The sequence below is a fragment of the Thermobia domestica genome, chromosome 9, assembly GCF_964235325.1.
Source record: "Thermobia domestica chromosome 9, izTheDome1.hap1.1, whole genome shotgun sequence".
Classification (NCBI taxonomy): Eukaryota; Metazoa; Arthropoda; class Insecta; order Zygentoma; family Lepismatidae; genus Thermobia; species Thermobia domestica.
In genome coordinates this window covers 26,567,798-26,586,974 of record NC_137462.1, presented here as the reverse complement: position 1 = coordinate 26,586,974, position 19,177 = coordinate 26,567,798, and the positions used below count along the sequence as shown (strand labels likewise).

The 19,177-nt window shown below is 37.6% G+C and overlaps 1 protein-coding gene across 4 annotated transcripts in view; it reads right to left on the bottom strand.

Annotated features, from left to right (window-relative positions):
- Positions 1 to 19,177, bottom strand: part of Srrm234 (Serine-arginine repetitive matrix 2/3/4) — a 391,760-nt gene that overhangs the window by 338,684 nt on the left and 33,899 nt on the right. The window contains exon 1 of one of the 4 annotated variants that reach the window (XM_081770794.1): positions 965 to 1,065. The exons of the other annotated variants lie outside the window; for them this stretch is intronic. Within the exon in view, the coding sequence (XP_081626920.1) occupies positions 965 to 1,005 (41 nt within the window). The 5' untranslated portion in view covers positions 1,006 to 1,065. Of the gene's footprint in view, positions 1 to 964; positions 1,066 to 19,177 lie in introns of those variants that run through there. 4 annotated transcript variants of the gene reach the window in all.

Below are 19,177 nucleotides of genomic sequence, written 5' to 3'. Positions count from 1 at the left end.
GAGAGACTATAATATCTCGTCAGCATGTCGCAGAATGGTGCCGAAAGTTCGCAACTTGTAGCGAGGAGCGCAATAGCTGACCCAGCACGACGTCAACAGATTTGAACACAACTCGCGTGGAGAAGTTGATTCAGGACAACAGAAGGATTACGTTACGTCGTCTGATGGCGGAAAAGGCTATCGCTTCACTTCAGACGAGCACATGAAACCCTCGTAACAATGTGGCTGAACATGCAAGGACAGGACTTTTACCAGGAGGCAATCTTCAAACTCATCCCACGATGCGACACATGTCTCAACCGACATGGACACTATATTGAAAAATAACCTAATATATGTACTATCTGTTGGCTGTATTTGTTGTACTGTATAAAATAACATAAACACGTTTCACTGCAGGGTTTGAAACTTTAGTTTCTGATCACTCCTCGTACAACAGCAACCTATATGAGCTAATTTCGATAATCTTGACCTTAATAAATTGTATAATCTATTATTCGCATGAACTCTACCTGTTTGAGATTTTAAGGAATAGTGTATGATACGGAATTGACTTGAATTTTATTTTTTCTGTCTCTTTGGGATAACGTTCGATCTAACGTTTAATCCTGTGGTCTGTGGTTCACAATTTAAAAAAAAAAAAAAAAAAAAAAAAAAAAAAAAAAAAAGCTGTTTTACACTATTGTTTGAACACGTAATAAACTTTTATACTCGATTTTATTTAAATACAAATTGAATACGCACTCGTAAAGCATACAGAAGTCTTAATGCTTTCTCTCTGATAGAATTGCCGATATATTATAACCACCACCATGTAACTCTAGTACGAGTTGTATTGTTTTGAGAGTTTATATATAGTATTGCACATCTGTCTCTTTATAGTATTGCACATCTTATTACTTTCAAATTTTAATAAGTATTACCAAACAGTCTACGCTAATAAAAAAAAATGTTCAGAAATTACCTTTTAAATCTTTGTCCCCTCTTCGCAATTATTGAAAACATACTGCACGTACGAGAGTATTTTCCGCTTAGAAACAACTGATGAACAGTCAGCACGAAGCCGTGAGCAGTGTTACAGAGCTATTAAAATATTAGGTGCACGCTTCGCAATTATTATTATTTACTTTCTATGATAAAAAAAAACACATTTTATATTACATTCATAACTCCAAACACAGATAAAGCAGAGAATACGTGTTGATACTACAGAGCACATACGTACAGGAGTCGAGAAGAATAAACACAATTTTGTTTTGAATTTCGTTTCAGGGTTTATCTGGTACTAAATTTCTTCTAGGTGGTACATAACAACTACAATTAGAATTATACTAAAACGCTGTATTATGATAGTAAAAGGTATATCAAGCAATCTTAGGCTGCGTAGTTTGAATACTTAGACGCCTTTCCCGCCAATAATAAACTAATCGTACATGGTACGAGCCATGCAGTGATGTACGATAAAGAGTACATAATAAAACACATTAACTGTGAACATTTGAAACACTCCGGTTTTCAGCGCTTTAAATTCCATTTCATGCGTTTAAAAAGGTGATAAGAGAGCAGTCTTCGTCATTTTCGACACTTAAAAACTGTACAAATATAATCTGGTGAATAAGCCCGAGATGGATCATGGGTTGAGATGGATCTGATAAAATTCCTCTCTACTGGAAATTATATATCCAGATGATCATGAAAACATTACTGACATAAGAATGCGGTAGTAAACAAACAAAAAAGAAGAAAATTCCCAGGCACGCTTTTGTCTACCAAAAGATTTCATCCTGCAAGCGAACTAAGATTCTTCTAACTGAATCCCCAAGCTAAGACTTACTGGCAGAGCCTCTATTTAAGATGCTCATCATTTTCACAAAAGTTAAAAAAATAGATTTGTAGCTGTACGTCTCATGTTATGTACTGTCGACTAAAGGAGACGGAGATTGATGAAAATGAATGACTATGGAAGCATTTGGTGGAATGTGAATGTGGGAGGAAACAGGGCCACCCCCGAAAAATTAGACACGATATTGTTCACCACAATCTTACGTGACTTGGGATCGACCCAGGGACTCTATGCACCAAAAGTAAGAGCTCTACCACTAAACCATCATGTCCTACCCCACCCACAAGTTAAGAATTACCGTATCATGCACATAATGAAAAACTGACTTAACCAATCGGAATCGAAACGAGGACCACAGAGTTACTAATCAAAGCACAAACAGTTTTACTTCTTAGAAAATAAAAAGAAATATTTCAGTTTTACAACAACAAATGAAATGAAATATTTCAGTTTTACACCCCACGGTTATGTCGTCTAGGCTAACGGAGACGGTGAAAAATGAATGGAAAAGCGGAATGAAGAAAGTGAGAGGTAATGGGAGAACTCCGAGAAAACCTACGCCACAGTGTCTGTCTACCACAAAGTCTACTTGGTGCGAGCTGGGATCAAACACTCCATGCACCAGAGATGAACGCTCTACCACTGAGCCACCATGCCCCTATTTCAGTGTTACGTCCCATGTTATGCAATATAGGCTGAAGGAGACGACGATGATCAGAGTGAATAAAATGGTTGAATGAAGAAAATGGGGGAAACGGGAGAAATCAGAAAAAATACACGCAAGTGTTTGTCCACCAAACCACACTTGGTGTGAGCTGGGGTCGAACTAGGGACCCCACGCACCAGAGATTCACTTCACTTGTTAGAGTTCAAAATATTTAAGTTTTACGTCCCACGGTTATGCCGGCTAGGCTAAAGGACACAGTGATGATGAGAAAGGAATGAAGAAAGTGGAAGGAAACGGGGGAACCCCGATAAAACCCACGCACACGGTGTGTCCAACGCAAAGTTCTGCTGACACGGGGTGGAATCGAACCGAGGACCCCATGCACTAGAGGTGAACGCTCTACCACTGGGCCTTCGCGGCCTATTTGTTAGAGTTGAGTTTGATAGAATAACAACATACGACAATTAAACTGTATGAAAGAAACACGCAAAGCTCTGAAATCGTATAATTCACACACTAAATAACTAACGAAATAGGCAATCAAATTAACAATACTAAATCGTTCACGTTCAAATGTTAACATAAAATTTGTCACATTTAAATGTTATTTATAATATTAAACTACAATAACCAATGGTTTATTTTTTGAAAAAAAAAACGCACCTAAAAGCAACGTTAAAGAGGTCATTTATGGAAGCAGTAAATTTTTTCTCATCAAAAAATGACCGTTCACGATATGCATGCCAGCTGTTGTATTATGTTAATTACTCATGTCCCTCTAATCCAATTTGAATTCCTTCGTCTTACTATTACCCTTGATAAGAAAACAATGGAAAACTAATCTGCATTGCTACAGAAAACAAAAAAACAAACATCTTTTTTTTTTTTTTTTTTTTACTATTTTCTTCGTAACTTTTTTCCTCAACCACTGCAAGCACACATTTTGTGCATATGCATTCACAACATACGCATGCAGCTACATTTTGTTACTAACAACAGTTCAACTGGAAGACAAAACTTTCCGTCTCTATTTTCTAAATCAATTTCGTTTTATGAGGAATCGAGTTCGTATCAGCGAATAATTTAAAATCAAATGAACCCCATACACGCGTCTGGCACACAATTATTGTTTCAGGAAGAGCTGGAGTCAATTACCCGCTTCGTTGGATTAAAAAGAAGAAAATTGGTAATTATTCAATTGGTAATATATAACAGTTACTAAAGCGCTCTCTGATATCGGTCATTTTCGATCATTTTTATATATATCTTCCACCTCCCCAAAGTTGGGGTGCTGAGTTTGGATTTAACCTTTACTTTACCGCCGGCCAGCAGGGTGTACGCTTCTCCGTACCGCGGGAAATTTAAATGATTTTTAACAGTTTGTAGTGTATGAAAGAAAAGCTTCTAAAATAACTACTATTGCGTATAGAGACATAAAGTAAAAAGCATTTTGTTGCCAAAGGTCTCTGCTATAATTTTGGGGGTCATTTGAGATACTTGGTACAAACCGAGCAGCGCCACGGGGCGCCAAAGATCAAAAAATCTAGAAAAAATGCTAAATTTGGGGTGAAAACACCCCCAACTCCCTTCGTTTCAATTTTGTTTGTAAAGAATTGTATTGAAAATGTACGTACATCCTTCCGAATGCGAAATCTTTTTGGTTGAGGTCTTAGAATGAAATAGTAATGTTTCTATAAATTATTTTCTGACACCTTGCAAATGCGAAAAAAATGTGTAAAATTTATGTCATTGCAGTGTACCAGAAAACATTTTTTTCTGACGTTACGAAATGCGACTAAGTTATGAAATTACTTTTGTATTCATAAGGAAGGTCCCTGGTATAATGTTTGAGTCCTTTGACATACTTGGTAGAGACTCAGGGGGCGCCACGGGGCGCCAAAGATAAAAAAATCTAGAAAAAATGCTAAATTTGGGGGTGAAAACACCCCCAACCCCCTTCTTTTCAATTTTGTTTGTAACGAATTGCATTGAAAATGTACGTACATCCTTCCGAATGCGAAATCTTTTTGGTTGAGGTCTTAGAATGAAATAGTAATGTTTCTATAAATTATTTTCTGACACCTTGCAAATGCGAAAAAAATGTGTAAAATTTATGTCATTGCAGTGTACCAGAAAACATTTTTTTCTGACGTTACGAAATGCGACTAAGTTATGAAATCACTTTTGTATTCTTAAGGAAGGTCCCTGGTATAATGTTTGAGTCCTTTGACATACTTGGTAGAAACTCAGGGGGCGCCACGGGGCGCCAAAGATAAAAAAATCTAAAAAAAATGCTAAATTTGGGGGTGAAAACACCCCCAACCCCCTTCTTTTCAATTTTGTTTGTAAAGAATTGCATTGAAAATGTACGTACATCCTTCCGAATGCGAAATCTTTTTGGTTGAGGTCTTAGAATGAAATAGTAATGTTTCTATAAATTATTTTCTGACACCTTGCAAATGCGAAAAAAATGTGTAAAATTTATGTCATTGCAGTGTACCAGAAAACATTTTTTTCTGACGTTACGAAATGCGACTAAGTTATGAAATCACTTTTGTATTCTTAAGGAAGGTCCCTGGTATAATGTTTGAGTCCTTTGACATACTTGGTAGAAACTCAGGGGGCGCCACGGGGCGCCAAAGATAAAAAAATCTTAAAAAAATGCTAAATTTGGGGGTGAAAACACCCCCAACCCCCTTCTTTTCAATTTTGTTTGTAAAGAATTGCATTGAAAATGTACGTACATCCTTCCGAATGCGAAATCTTTTTGGTTGAGGTCTTAGAATGAAATAGTAATGTTTCTATAAATTATTTTCTGACACCTTGCAAATGCGAAAAAAATGTGTAAAATTTATGTCATTGCAGTGTACCAGAAAACATTTTTTTCTGACGTTACGAAATGCGACTAAGTTATGAAATCACTTTTGTATTCTTAAGGAAGGTCCCTGGTATAATGTTTGAGTCCTTTGACATACTTGGTAGAAACTCAGGGGGCGCCACGGGGCGCCAAAGATAAAAAAATCTAAAAAAAATGCTAAATTTGGGGGTGAAAACACCCCCAACCCCCTTCTTTTCAATATTGTTTGTAAAGAATTGTATTGAAAATGTACGTACATCCTTCCGAATGCGAAATCTTTTTGGTTTAGGTCTTAAAATCAAATAGTATTTTCACTATAAATATTTCTTCTGAAACATTGCACATATCTCCAGTAACAATCCAATGCCTTTTTTTTATTATAGACATTGACAAAGAAGTAAAATTATGCAATATAAATGAAAGTTAGTACTTGTACTTACCAACAGCCTGGTCACAGCTTGTGTACAATGCACTCAGGTCCCTTAGGGTCACGTGGGTCACTGTCGCGTGTGGTACACCCCGAAGCATGGATCAACGCACAGGTGAACCTTACACTCCGAGCACACATAATTTGATCTCTTCCTTTTTTTACTATTGGAGCACACCACACAGTCCTTGCATTCGTGAACTTTCTTGGGCCAATGTTTAGAATTGGCAGCTTCCAACCTTTGTATTTTTAGAGGTGGAGGTCGACTTATTATGTGCGACGGTCCTGGAACTGGTGGTGTCCCCAGAGCCACCAGTTCGTAAATCAGTTGTAGTCTATAGTCTCGTAAGGCAGGGGAAGGTCGAAAGAAACGTAACAGAATGAAAGAGTTTAAAATAGTTTGGTCAAGAAGGTAGAAGAAAACCTTCTTTGTCCATTTCATTGTCCGTCTTCGCACGTTATACGTGTTCGTCATCTTGTCAGCATTGTCAACGTAACCCATGTGTTTATTGTATTCCAGAACAATGTGCGGCTTGATCGCGTTTTTATGTTCGTCAAGGAAGTTACCGTCGACAGGAAAGTTGTGAAAGTTTGTCAGAAGAAAAACGTCTCGTTTATCTCTCCAACAAACCGCACATAAGTCATCCCTGGTCCGTACATGTATGTCCCCTCGTGTTGTTTTGAAAAAGCGGTCTTTGAAGTCGTCAGGCATCGAACGTCTGTTCTTGTTGACGGTCCCGCAACATTGCGTACGCTTTGTTGCAAGATCGTCAAAAAGATCAGGAGAGGAAAAGAAGTTGTCCATAAAAATTTTATGGCCAACTCCTTGAACTTTCTGTGTCAGTTCAATGACCAATGCGTGTGTTGAAGTCATTTCTGTTGTCTGTCTGGTCTTATCTTTGCCAAGGTAAACGATCTGATCGACAACATACCCCTTAGAATCACAAAGCATGTAGAGTTTCACCCCAAATCGTTTGCGTTTCTTCGGGATATATTGCTTGAAAATCACTTTACCTTTGTACAGAATCATGGCTTCGTCAAGCGATAAGTTTTCTGTCGGTTGGTACAGTTTATCATATTTGTCACGTAGATATTCGAAAACGTCCCTCAGTTTCCAGAAGCGGTCATAGGACTGGTCGTTCACGTTAGGTGGTCTGCTATTGTCAGAGAAGTGAAGAAAGCGTAAAATGTGAAAGAAACGATTTCTGGAAAGATTTTCGCCGTACCAAGGAGAGAACATGATGCCGGACCGATTCCAATAGTCTGAGTACCTGTCTCGTCTGTTGTGTCCCATACTAAGGTGGATAGCAAAAAAACGATACAGTTCCTCCAGCGTAATGGGTGGCTCTATTTTGGATGGCTTGTGTCTTGCAACATGTTGTTGATAATACCTATTCGATTCTGTCAACAACATGTTGAAGAAATCACCATCACAAAATAGACAAAAAGCGTCAATGGGGTTTGAGGATGCAGTCAGTCTGTCGGTCTTTGGTCCAGCTTGCAAAGTGAAAGGGAAAGGTGTAGGGGAAGGTTTAGATCTGTCCCGTCGAATCCACTGCCTGTAGTCTGGACGTGTTTCGTCGTCGCTGTCGGAATCGTCTTCACTCAATGTCTCGGGTTCGATGTCTGGTTCGTCATTGTCACTAACGTCCAAATCATCTACATCTTCTGTGTCGGTCTCCTCCCAGAGGGCTTCTTGAATTTCTTCTTTGGAAAGGCTTGTTGCTGCCATCTCGAAATGTAAGCGAACCTACTACTCTTGATTCTACTCTCTTCTGCGTAAAAGAATTCCATCCACACACACACACCGGAAAATGAACCACATGGATTTGTACACGAGGAACAAACAGCGCAGTTTGAGCTCGTGGGTGTGAGGGGTGGGGGGTTAGAGGGCAAATTGTGTATATAGCCCACTTGTTAAAACGAATTGGAGATAACATAGCTTCCTGCTCGTGGCTCATAAATTATTTCCGTCGAGATATGTTTAGTCTACACAGGGAGGAAAACACGATTTCTCAATTTCACTCTTCCCCCCCGCACTCCTAGCTGTGGTAAAAAAAAAAGAAGAGTTTTCTTCGCCTTCTTCCAATGCGGACTGTACTATACGTTGAATCACCATGACATTCCCTGCGAAACATTTATAAAATCCTGTGAAACGTAGAGTTTTTAAAATTTAAAAGCCATTCTTTTTAAAAATCACAAACCTAAATTTTTATTGCTGTTAAAAGCTAGAAAAAAGTAGGAACAGCACACTTATTTTTTAAAATGATGTGCCTTATTGTATGAAGAGATAGTCCATACTGAAAGAAACCAAAAAGGTTGGTTCTCAACCGGTGTGTCGCTGGTAAAAGTAGACCTTTCGCCTCTGTCAGTACAGTGGCAGCGGGACGAACGGATGTACACTTTTGACAGTGTACTGTCAATGGTAAACTAAAGGTTAAACGGCATCGGAAGTGTCACTCTTCATCTCAGCGAATCCGAAAACTATGGATTCGACACAAATATAGGTGGTCATTTTCAATCATTTATATATCTCTATTTTTTTAAGTTTTACGTCCCACTTTTATGCCGGCTAAGCTAAGGGATACCGTGATGAATGAATAAAATGGTGGAATGAAGAAAGTGGGACGAAACAGGAGAACTCCGAGAAAATCCTCACACACGGTGTTTGTCCACCACAAAGCTTACGTGCCGCGAGCTGGAAGCGAACCAAGGACCCCATGTACCAGAAGTGAATGCGCTACCACTAAGCTACCACGGCCCCTCAATCATTTGTATATATCTTCTCCTTCCCAAGTTGCACCATTTAAGTGAAATGATAAAAACCATCCCAGGCCTGAACCTCATCTATGCTGAAAATTTTGATCAAGATCGGTCGGGTGGTTCAAGAGCAATTACGTCACAAACACTGTCACTTTCATTTTTATTTAGGATAGATAGATAAATTTACTCTATAGTCGTATGTCAACAGAAAGCGCTGATCGGTTAGCGCTTACCTTTTTAAATCAGATCTCGGATCGAATCGCAGAGTCAACCATCATAATTGATGTTTTCGTCGACTTACCTTTTAGTTTCACTGGATTTTCCCCCTAAAAAGTGTGATTTGTTGTTCAAGCGATCTGGATCAAGTTTGGCATGGTCACAGACCTTGACAAAATTAGTACGCATATGAAATATTATAGTGTGGCGACTTTCCGTCCCCGAGCTATGAGCGATCAAATTTTGGAGGGGAGCACATTTTAGAAACCTAATAAAAATAACAAAAACAACCGCACTCATTCGATATTGATCAAATTTTGGATGGTGATACACTTTAACCTGCTACACAAGTTTGTGAAATACTCGTATTAAGATGTGCGGGTTTTGGTTCCCGAGTCATGAAATTTGAAGTTTGGATTTAGTGAAATTTTCGAAGAAAAAAAATAATTGTTTTACTTAACCATCAATTAAGGTCGACTTAAAAAAAAAATACCGCAATTGAAAAGCTTATATTCTACTTCTCTCATGTATTTAGAAAATACGAGGACAATTAAAAATTTCTTTCGAAATTTCTTTTACAAGTATTATTGTTAATTATTTCAAGATTTTTTTTAAAAGCAAAAGCTCCAGAAGACGTATCTGAAAATATATTAATACGTAATAATAATAAATCAAACCCGAGTTTTGTGAAATATTTCTTCTTCCCAGGTCAACAATCTCGACTGGTTTTACGCAGTTTCGTACTCTTCCCTATCCTGAGCCAGTTTTCATTTCCATGGACTTTTTCTTCCCTACATCTTGTATTATTTGGTCGATAAATTTTAATAACGGCCTTCCTCTAGGTATATTTCCTTCTGTCATTCCATGCATAGCCAACAGCGCGATTCCTTCATAGTTTTTTTTTTTTTTTTTTTTTTTTTTTAATAGTCTTCAGTACATTCCTCTTTTACCTATCATTTCAATTACTCTTTAATTTGATGATACCTTATCCACCCATTTAATTTTCAACATCCTCCTATAGTAACACATTTTGAAAGCCTGCATTCTCTGTTTTTCCTATACTCCTAGAGTCCAAACCTCCATCCTTAGAATAACACCCTCCATACGCATGTCTTCATCAGGGTTTTCCTTATTTCATGTCGATGATTCCAGTTAGAAGATTTTATTTTCCTTCCGATGCCTTCTTCGCCTGGGCTATTCTGATTTTGCATTTTCTCTGTACCCATTGTAGCTTGGTATTTTACCACTTAAACAGAAGAACTCCTGAAAACGAACCTGTATTTTTTAACAGTTGCGTCAGCACTTTCATTACAAAGCCCGTACACAAACAACGTGTCTGATTACTCCTCATTCGTGTATGCAGAAGTCATTTTAGGCAACTGAATGAAACGCTTCTGAAACTACCCAGACAACAACAGCTCACGAATGTCCACGTGTTCCAGGTACACACTCTCACAATACTGTAGGCGTGACACTACGATGAAGTACGCTGCCACCTGTACGAACTCGGTATAAAACACTCTTAATCGGCAATGACTTTAACAGGCACGAGCCTCGAAACCATTACTCAATAATTGCTTGAGAACGTGATTGGTTACCTACTAGCTAGTACGCAGCTTCTGCCTACTCCAAAAGATTATTTACCCCAAAACATGAAGTACATTAATCTAAATTCTGTTCGGCCTAAGCTTTAAACTGCGATAAACAAAGCCACGTGAAAGTAAATCTCGCTGATTTGCTGTTGGTCTAATGGCGCTTGTACTCCTCCGCAAAATAGTTCACATGATTTGGTTCATATAAAAGTGTTACAGTATTATGACAAAAAATATAATACGGATTATCTAATAATACTGCAATCGAGTGTGGTTAATGAAACAATAGAAATCAACACTAAGCATGCGCAGTAATTATGGCGCCAATTCAACTGTGGAGGCGTGCTCTGTTTTCAAGTCTGAAAAATGGCTGGCATGAATCCCGGTTCCGCGAGTGTTGTTCCGCGAAAGCACCAACAAGGGAAACCTTTATTCACTAAGCAACAATTCATTACCAGCGAAATTAACATTTTTTTAATCTTTCGAGTTTTTTTTTTTCTGCTGCTGCTGTAAGTTTCTGGACAACACGAGGAAGTATTGTCAAAATGCATGTGTGTAACTTGCTCCTCCTCGTGGGGAGTGGGTGTGACAAGAGGAAGGATACAAATATTTTGTTTATCGGAGTTTAGAGCTTACGCTGAACAAGGAATAGGTGGCGGTATTTTTATTTCTGTTCATAATCATTCAAAATCGGATTCATGTTTATATCAAATTTTTTTGCTTACAATCGTCGATGTGCTACTTCCTTCTGGAACACTCTGTATACTACCTGGGTAATATATGTTAAACCCAGCGTCAAGGGGTCGTCTCTCCTTCATATATAGTACCCAAAAAGTTTTTTTTTTTTCACTTAGTTTTGTCTAAATTTCTATATAACATTTTATAAAATATGCTGATACCATACCTTTTAACAGATTGCAAATGCTCTTCTTGTGTCATACAATCCTTTTTTGGACAAAACCGAAACTGATGGAATATCTACAGAGCTTAATCACTATTCACTCGTACAAGCTCGTCGAGAAACTTCACACACAAACACACACAAACACACACAATTTTCTTTACATATCCATTAAACTAACCGTTATAGAAGTAACAAATGCAGAATTTCATACCCCTGTTTCTTGGACTTACTGTAGAACTTAAAAGACACATATTCAAATAAAACTTTCCAAACAGCTTTATTCACAAGCCTTTCACAAGAGAAGAGATGGTAATATATCATTAATTCTGAACACAAGACACAAGCCATTGTTTAAAGGCTGCCATTTTGTATTTTCTTCCAGAACTGAATGAACGTAAATCATTGTTCTTCATATGCAATGAGCTATTGCTCGATTACACTGCATGAAGAAAAGATAATTCGTAGACGCATTTTCTGTTTTTGTATCAAATCAAGTAGAATAATGAGAGATTACAGACTTGAAGTGACTGTATATCATTGATTCATTCATTTTAAAAGGGTTTCGCGGAATGATTTTCCGTCATTGCCTATGAAAGATATACTGTAATCTCGTTTGACTAACAAAGTTGCTTTCCGTTTTTCCTTAGTTCAATCCGCCCACGAAAACGAAAGTTATGGCGTGAAGTATGTAAACGAAGTTCCCTTATCGCTAAATGGTTAGCGTATATTGCCTTCTGTATTGGACATATTACACATAAATTCGGTTGGTGCGACTGCCATTTTCAAAGAATCCCCCCTCCACGCAAATGAAAACAGTATTTGGTTAGTGAATGTAGTCTCCGGTTCTAGTCATGCACTTTTACCAGCGCACAGTCATGGATTGGTTGATTGGATGAACGGAGTATGAAGACTACGATGAGAACAACAACTGAACCACATGTTCCACCACTGGCCATCAGGATTTCTTTCTCCCCCCCCCCCCAAGAAGAACTGTAATGACGGAGTAGGTGGAAGAGATGTTAGAAGAATATGGTGGCCAGAAAGTTTTGTTATCCAACTTATGAAGAGTATACATCGTCCTCTGAGCGACACGTGGGCCTCCAACATGAATGATTAATGATCATTGCTGGATGCTTGTAAAAGAAACTTATGGTAGATAATAAAGAGTTTAACACTGAAACGATCACTACTGGTTTCGACTCGATAGACCCACCATATTATCAGCAACAGTACCTTTTCGGGTGGAAGAGTAATTTTGGAAATCATCCTGGATGTTGATCTCGATCCAATCACTGTCCTGACCAGAGATGGACATTTTTGGCTACCCTCACTCTCACACACCCTCAATCAATTCCCTTACACTCACACTAACTCGCCCTCACTCTAATATTGTTGATGTCCTCACCCTCACCCACACACCCTCAATTCCCTTACAATCAAACATTATTGATACCTTCACACTCACCCTCAACTTCCTCACACTCAAATATTGTTAATGTCCTCGCCCTCAATTGACTGTCAAACCCACACTCATACTCATCTACCAAAATAAGGGTGAGTGTGGGTGAGGCCGCCCCTATTGAGGGCAAAAATGAGTGATGTGCCCATTTCTGGTCTTGACAATTTACGACTGTCGTAATATATATATATATATATATAAAATCCAATTAACAATTCGATGAAGAAAGCCTTTCCAGTTATTCCGAACACGCAGGAAACTGCACACATCCAAACGCCGATCTTTGGTATCGGCGTCAACTCATAGCATCTATGAGTAAAAACTTCTGCAGAGGCCCACTTCCAATGTTCCTGAGAAGCCCACTATCAGAACATGCTGCTGTTACTCGGTGAAAGAGGGGGATCACTTCTCAATGGCACGAAATTTTACAAACCAATGGTGTATGATGCATTTATTCACCATTCCTGGCCCAAATACATTGTTGTTTTTCGCGGCTAAATGAGCAGAATGTCCTAGTTTGAATTTATAAACGAAAATAACTTGTAATTATGTGTTCTCCATGGTACACTTTTATAAGATCCCGTTCAACAACACACTGCCTAGGCATCACAGCCTTTTATCTGAACACGTACTGAGTTTGTAACATTGTACGTGTGACCTCGGTCCATCTATTGGTTGTGTTAAAGAGTGTCGTTTTCCACCAAATATAAAACTAGACATTTCAATCGCACAATTCCAATAAACAGAAAGAAATGTCGGGCTACGGTACCAAACTTTCTCGTTGGCATTTCTTAAATTAAGTCACGGTATGCTGTAGTTATTACTGAAATATTTATTTCAGAAATATGAATAACATCGTTAGAGCAGTTTTCGAGACATTCGCACTTTTTGTTTTGATTCTTTAGTAAACTCTCCTATTTCAAGGCAAGAAAAATTCGAAAAAAAAAAAAAAAAAAAGGAATATTTCATGAAAACAGTAAGTTTAAACTATAGTCCGGACACGATATGGCCTCTAGGTGAGTGTTTACATAACGCGAAGAACGGAATTCAAAATCACTTTTTCGGCATAAATTCTCTGAGAAAACTGATTCTGGCTCTGGAACCGAACCGATACACAAATGGAAGAGAATTAAAGTGAAACAAGCAATAGGTTTTATATAACAAATTCTCATATCACAATTGTTGAACATCTTTGCAGCTTGTAACGATCTTTAACTGACGATGTTTGGAAATTATGATATCAAAATGCAATTCGGTTTTCTTTTCGAAACACACCAAATTACGGTTTTCAGATTCGGTGAACAGAACCGATGTCGCCATGAATTTCTGTTCACTTCCCAAAAAGCACATTCAATTAAAACGTTTGTTTAAGTTTGGGGTAAACCCAAAACATTATCGTTTGCTTTACCATTAACACTCATAGTAAAAGCTTCCAAAGCTTCTTAAAAAAACACTTAGCGTAACATACTATTTTGTGGGCCTACGTGTGCTCCAGCGCAATCCACTAGCGACCGGCTGAACTACGTCCAACCTAGGGGTGAGCACATGGTCACTGGCGTCTCTGGCAGGTAAAATTGGGGGGGGGACATAAAAGAAAGTGATTTAAATGGTACTACCTAGTCCAACCTGTTTATTAACTTTGATTCCATTTGTTACCTTTCTGCTTACCTTCACGGACTCCCTAAAGTATATCAAGAACTCGATTACAATCGTTTTACAGCCTGAATATTATATTCCAAATAAATATAATTATTATTATTTACATGATATTCTGTCGTTAGTAAATAAATTAAATTAGAGTAAAATATTGAATATTTTGTACTTCAAACTATTGGGCTCGTCCTCCCCCGCCAGAGACGTCCGTGCACATTGTCAGTCCCTAACAGGCGAATCAGAAGCTTTCTAGACCTCGTAAAAGCTTCTACTCTCTGAAATACTTGTTACGCAAATGCTAAGCAGATCGTGTACGTACTAGAGGCTTGCGAATTCCCCTATCCTTTGAGATTATGCAGTCTCAATTCGGGACTGAACGTACAATTCCCCGTGCAGTTTAAATTTTATTATTTCTTTAAGTTTCCTGCTGATTATGGGCCTCCTATCTACTATAAACAACGAGTAGCTAGGTAACCCTTTCGTTACAGTTGGTACGCAGATATTTTAGACACGATCTTTCTCTCTCCTTTTCTTCTTCTTCGCTTTTCATTTGCCACGCACTTTTGTCACACGGTATATTATTAAGTACATCTAATTGTCCTTCAAGTGATGTAACTACTATCTTTTATTATTCATACTTTTTTTAAAAAAAAAGACATGTTGTAAACACTGTTGTCCACTGATGTAATGACTCGAATAAACGGCATTCCATCGATTAATGAACTACATTAAAGATCATTGTCACGGCCTATCTCTAGATCACAATCAACGCATCAAGAAACGCAAATATTTGAATCTAATTTCTATTGTTCCTACTCAAAGGCGGTTCTCCATTTAAAACGCCATTTCAACTATTAAATTTAGTCCAAACTATTGGTTAGTTCAACTATTGGTCCAAAAAACAAAAGAACACGGTAAGCTACAAAAAATTTAAATTCTTGACAACTACATGGCGTAAAACTTGGTTAGCTTAGGGTTTTTCTCCATCACAGGATACGAAACTGTTATCTACTTGCATGGATTACAAATAGCGCTATCCACGACACGAGAAACACGACAATTGCCAAGTAGTAGATTAACATAGTTTTAGTGTTACATAATTCATAATACAAAACCATAAATTGATAAAGTGATTGTACAAGAACAATGAAGAGCATTTATCTATATATATAAAAGAGAACGTACAAAATCCTTTGTCCGCTCATCACGCTAATACGGCTGAACCAATTTCTTTCATTTTTGGGGGGTTGTTAGGATTTGGACCCTAGATGGTTTTTATCATATCACTTTAATTTTCAATTACCAGTGTCTTGAGATAATTGACCATTCAGGTGTCCATACGTACAAATCCTTTGTTATTAGTTCATCATAGGTAAAAATAAACGTATTTATATGCAACCCGCATGACCGTGTGACTCGGCGGGTTAACATAAATGACAGGCGCTATAATGTTAACATTTACTGCAATTTGAAAGCGAAAAAGTAAAAATTATCTAAGTAACAAAGTTTATTGCGTTCCGGGGTGACCGCAGCGAAGCGGGGTGAACGCTGCTAGTCAATATATAAAGATAAACAAATCATTACACAATAAACTCCAATAATAAACAGGGTTTATATATTATCATGTTACACCCTTCGTGAATCTCTCGCAACGCGTTACATGACATTCTGGTAACTTAAAACTCAAAACATGAATTCTGTACATACTAATTTGCAAAACGAAACTTAAAAAAATCAAGACGAGATGTGGAAAGTTTCGAGAATCGAGACAATTACTTCCCGTCTCGGATAGTGGGCAACACTGGTAACAAAGAGGAAGTGGTGACGTCAGACGGAGGCAAAGGATCCAAGTGCACCCCCACCTAGGAGTGTTCGACAAGGCTGAGGACCTATCGAATTTAGGGAGTGAAAATTTATCGAGTTGTCATTGGTATCTCGAAACTCTTCGAGTATTTGAAATTATCGAAGTTTCGGGTATTATCGAAAGTTCGAATATTATCAAAGTTTCGGATCTTATCGAAAGTTCGAATATTATTGAAGTTTCGGATATCTGAAAGTTCTAGTCAATGGCGTATTTAAGGGAATCTTCCGGACTTAAGCCCCCCACCAGAAATTTTATTTACTATTTTAAAGTAAATGAAATATTGTGCAAAATTTTTACATTTCCCGGAATAAAGTTAGCAAAGCCCCCCTTCCCCGAAACGGCACTGCTTATTGTGTTATAAAAATATCACGTAATTTTGAAAATTTGATTATTTCAGAAATTTCGGGTATATTCGAAACTTCAAATATTAACAAAATTTCTGGTATTCTCCAAACTTTGGGTGTTATCGAAATTTCATGCATTATCCAAACTTTCAATATTACTGACATTTCGGTAATTGTCGAACCATTACGAAACTTCGTCTTATATTAAAAAATTTTCGAATGTCACCAAATTTTGTCAACCATGATTTCTTTTATTGAAGTGGTTTTGGGCTCGCCTCTTATGCATGAAGTTAATGGGCCCCTCAAAAATGTACATGCCTAACATTCGAATCAAGGACCCCTAGCTTCAGAGTCCAGCAAGCTAACCCCCTGTGCTAGCAAGGTTGGCATGAAATCTTAAGTGGCGGTAACAATGCAGAAATGTCAGGTATGAAGGAAAAGTGTTTATTAATTGTTAATATTTTACCTGTAATTTGAAAGTAGGGATGCGCACGAGACGAGTCGAGACATGATTTTCCTGACAAAATTCGAGTCGAGACACCGCTCTTCCAATAGAGAAATATACATTTTTCGAGTCGAGACATCACTTTTACAGCACAATTTCGAGACGAGACAGCCACAAATCTTGTCTCGTGCGCATCCCTATTTGAAAGGATTAAAATTTATCAATGCCGACTAATAGAAGAGAAAGTGAATGATAGATGTTAACATGATTTTCAAAAAAAAAAAAAAAAAAAAAAAAAAAAAACTGGGTGGTTCAAATCTAAACCTTACAGCCGTCGAGCCGTCCACTCTGACTCATTTTTTCTGCCCTTTTTAGCCCACCCTATAAAAAAAGGACGGGCTAATGTAATTGTTCGAGCCGTGCATGTGTGTATCTGTGCCATGCAGAGGGCACCAGAGAGAGATGCGCTTTTGCACACACTCTAACAATGTAAGTTAGTGCCACACATTGGCACGGTAAAAGTTGTCAGTCGCACCATTTCACTTCAAGACGGTAGCTTTAAAAAAAAAAAGAGGGGGAGCAACGGGAAAATGACGAAGTATAATCACGCTAATATTCCGAACTGGTGAACAATATGTATACAATATTCGTATACATGATCTGCGGGTCGCTTCTTTAGATACTTCTAATCTTCGTCAACAGGGGACAGTGAAATTTAGTATTGAAGAAGCTTTATCTCCTACGTTCCGCGAAAGTTTATATTTATTTATTTGTTTCTTGCTATGTAGGAAAACACGAGTATTTCAACGAAACTGCTGGTAATTACAGAGAATATTCTTCTCATATTTTACCATAATAGGACAATGCTGCTCAGTAGCTATATATAACACCTATTTTATGGCAATGTTGCTTTGAAATAAACACCCTTTATTTTGTAGCCAAAGTATAAAAATATTTCAAAAATTACGAAATTATGATCAGGAAGACATGGTTCAACCATAAAAGCAAGCTAAATATTTTAATGGTAATGTTATCAATGCTTGCCAATTAAAGGGTTAGTAGAAGACTGGATGTATACGTTAAAGAAGATAACGGAAATCCACATCTGAAATCGAACCAGCGATTACATGCACTGCAGGCAGGTATGACATTAACTTCAACTGTTAACTAAGAAAGCAATAAAGTCCACGATTATTAAGCATGTCTTAGAACGAACATATTTTCTTTTTTCTCTGTCTTTTCTTTCTTTCTTTTTTTTTTTTTTTTTTTAAGTAAATGAAAACAGTCATGCTTTTGGAGGTGCCATAAAATTATTAATCTTCAATTGTATTTCTTAAACACAAGATATATATATTCTCTGTGAGAGCCGCTCTGTTACATAGTTTGCAAGATCGATGTAAAACAGCTTTAGGCACAATACTGATGACGTCAAGGATACAATGAAATACTAAACAACTTTGTCAATGGCGGTAATTATCGCCCGAACAAAGTTTAATTTAGCGCTACGGGAAATTCTCAATCTGTTCCGGGCTTTTAATTAAAGAGATGCAATTGTGTTAAAGAACAATAAATCTCGAGAAACTTCCAACAAAAAATTCAGTAAAAGTATAAGAACCACTTTGTGCTCAAAGATTAGCTCTATACTTGATTCAGTTTACATTTATACACCAAAGAGACTGCAAGGGAAAGCGATTTCATTACGAAATATTTAGTTCTGAAACAAAAATAAAAGAAAGAATAATTCTACAATATTTTTTAGTGTTGAATAGGAAAAACGTGCAAAGATTAGACATACATCAATCGACAAATCTCATTGACCTACACAAAGCGACACAAAGTGAGTGCAAATCAAGCATGTCAAATACGTGGTCCCTGGAAAAAAAGGGTGTTTCAAAACAACACCGACAACGTTTTGGGAGGTAATTCCTGACACCAAAATAAGACGAAAAGTATAGACCAACCTGAGTGCACATATGCTTCCTTTCGGAGTCATAGGCTGCCGAAAACATGAAAAAATGAACTTTAAAGGTCCATAGCTCTAAAACTACGGACCTACCGTGGTCGGGTCAAGACTTCACTTAGGACCTAATATATGTTCTATCCAAAAATACATGTTTCAGAATTCTAAGGTACTAACGCAACA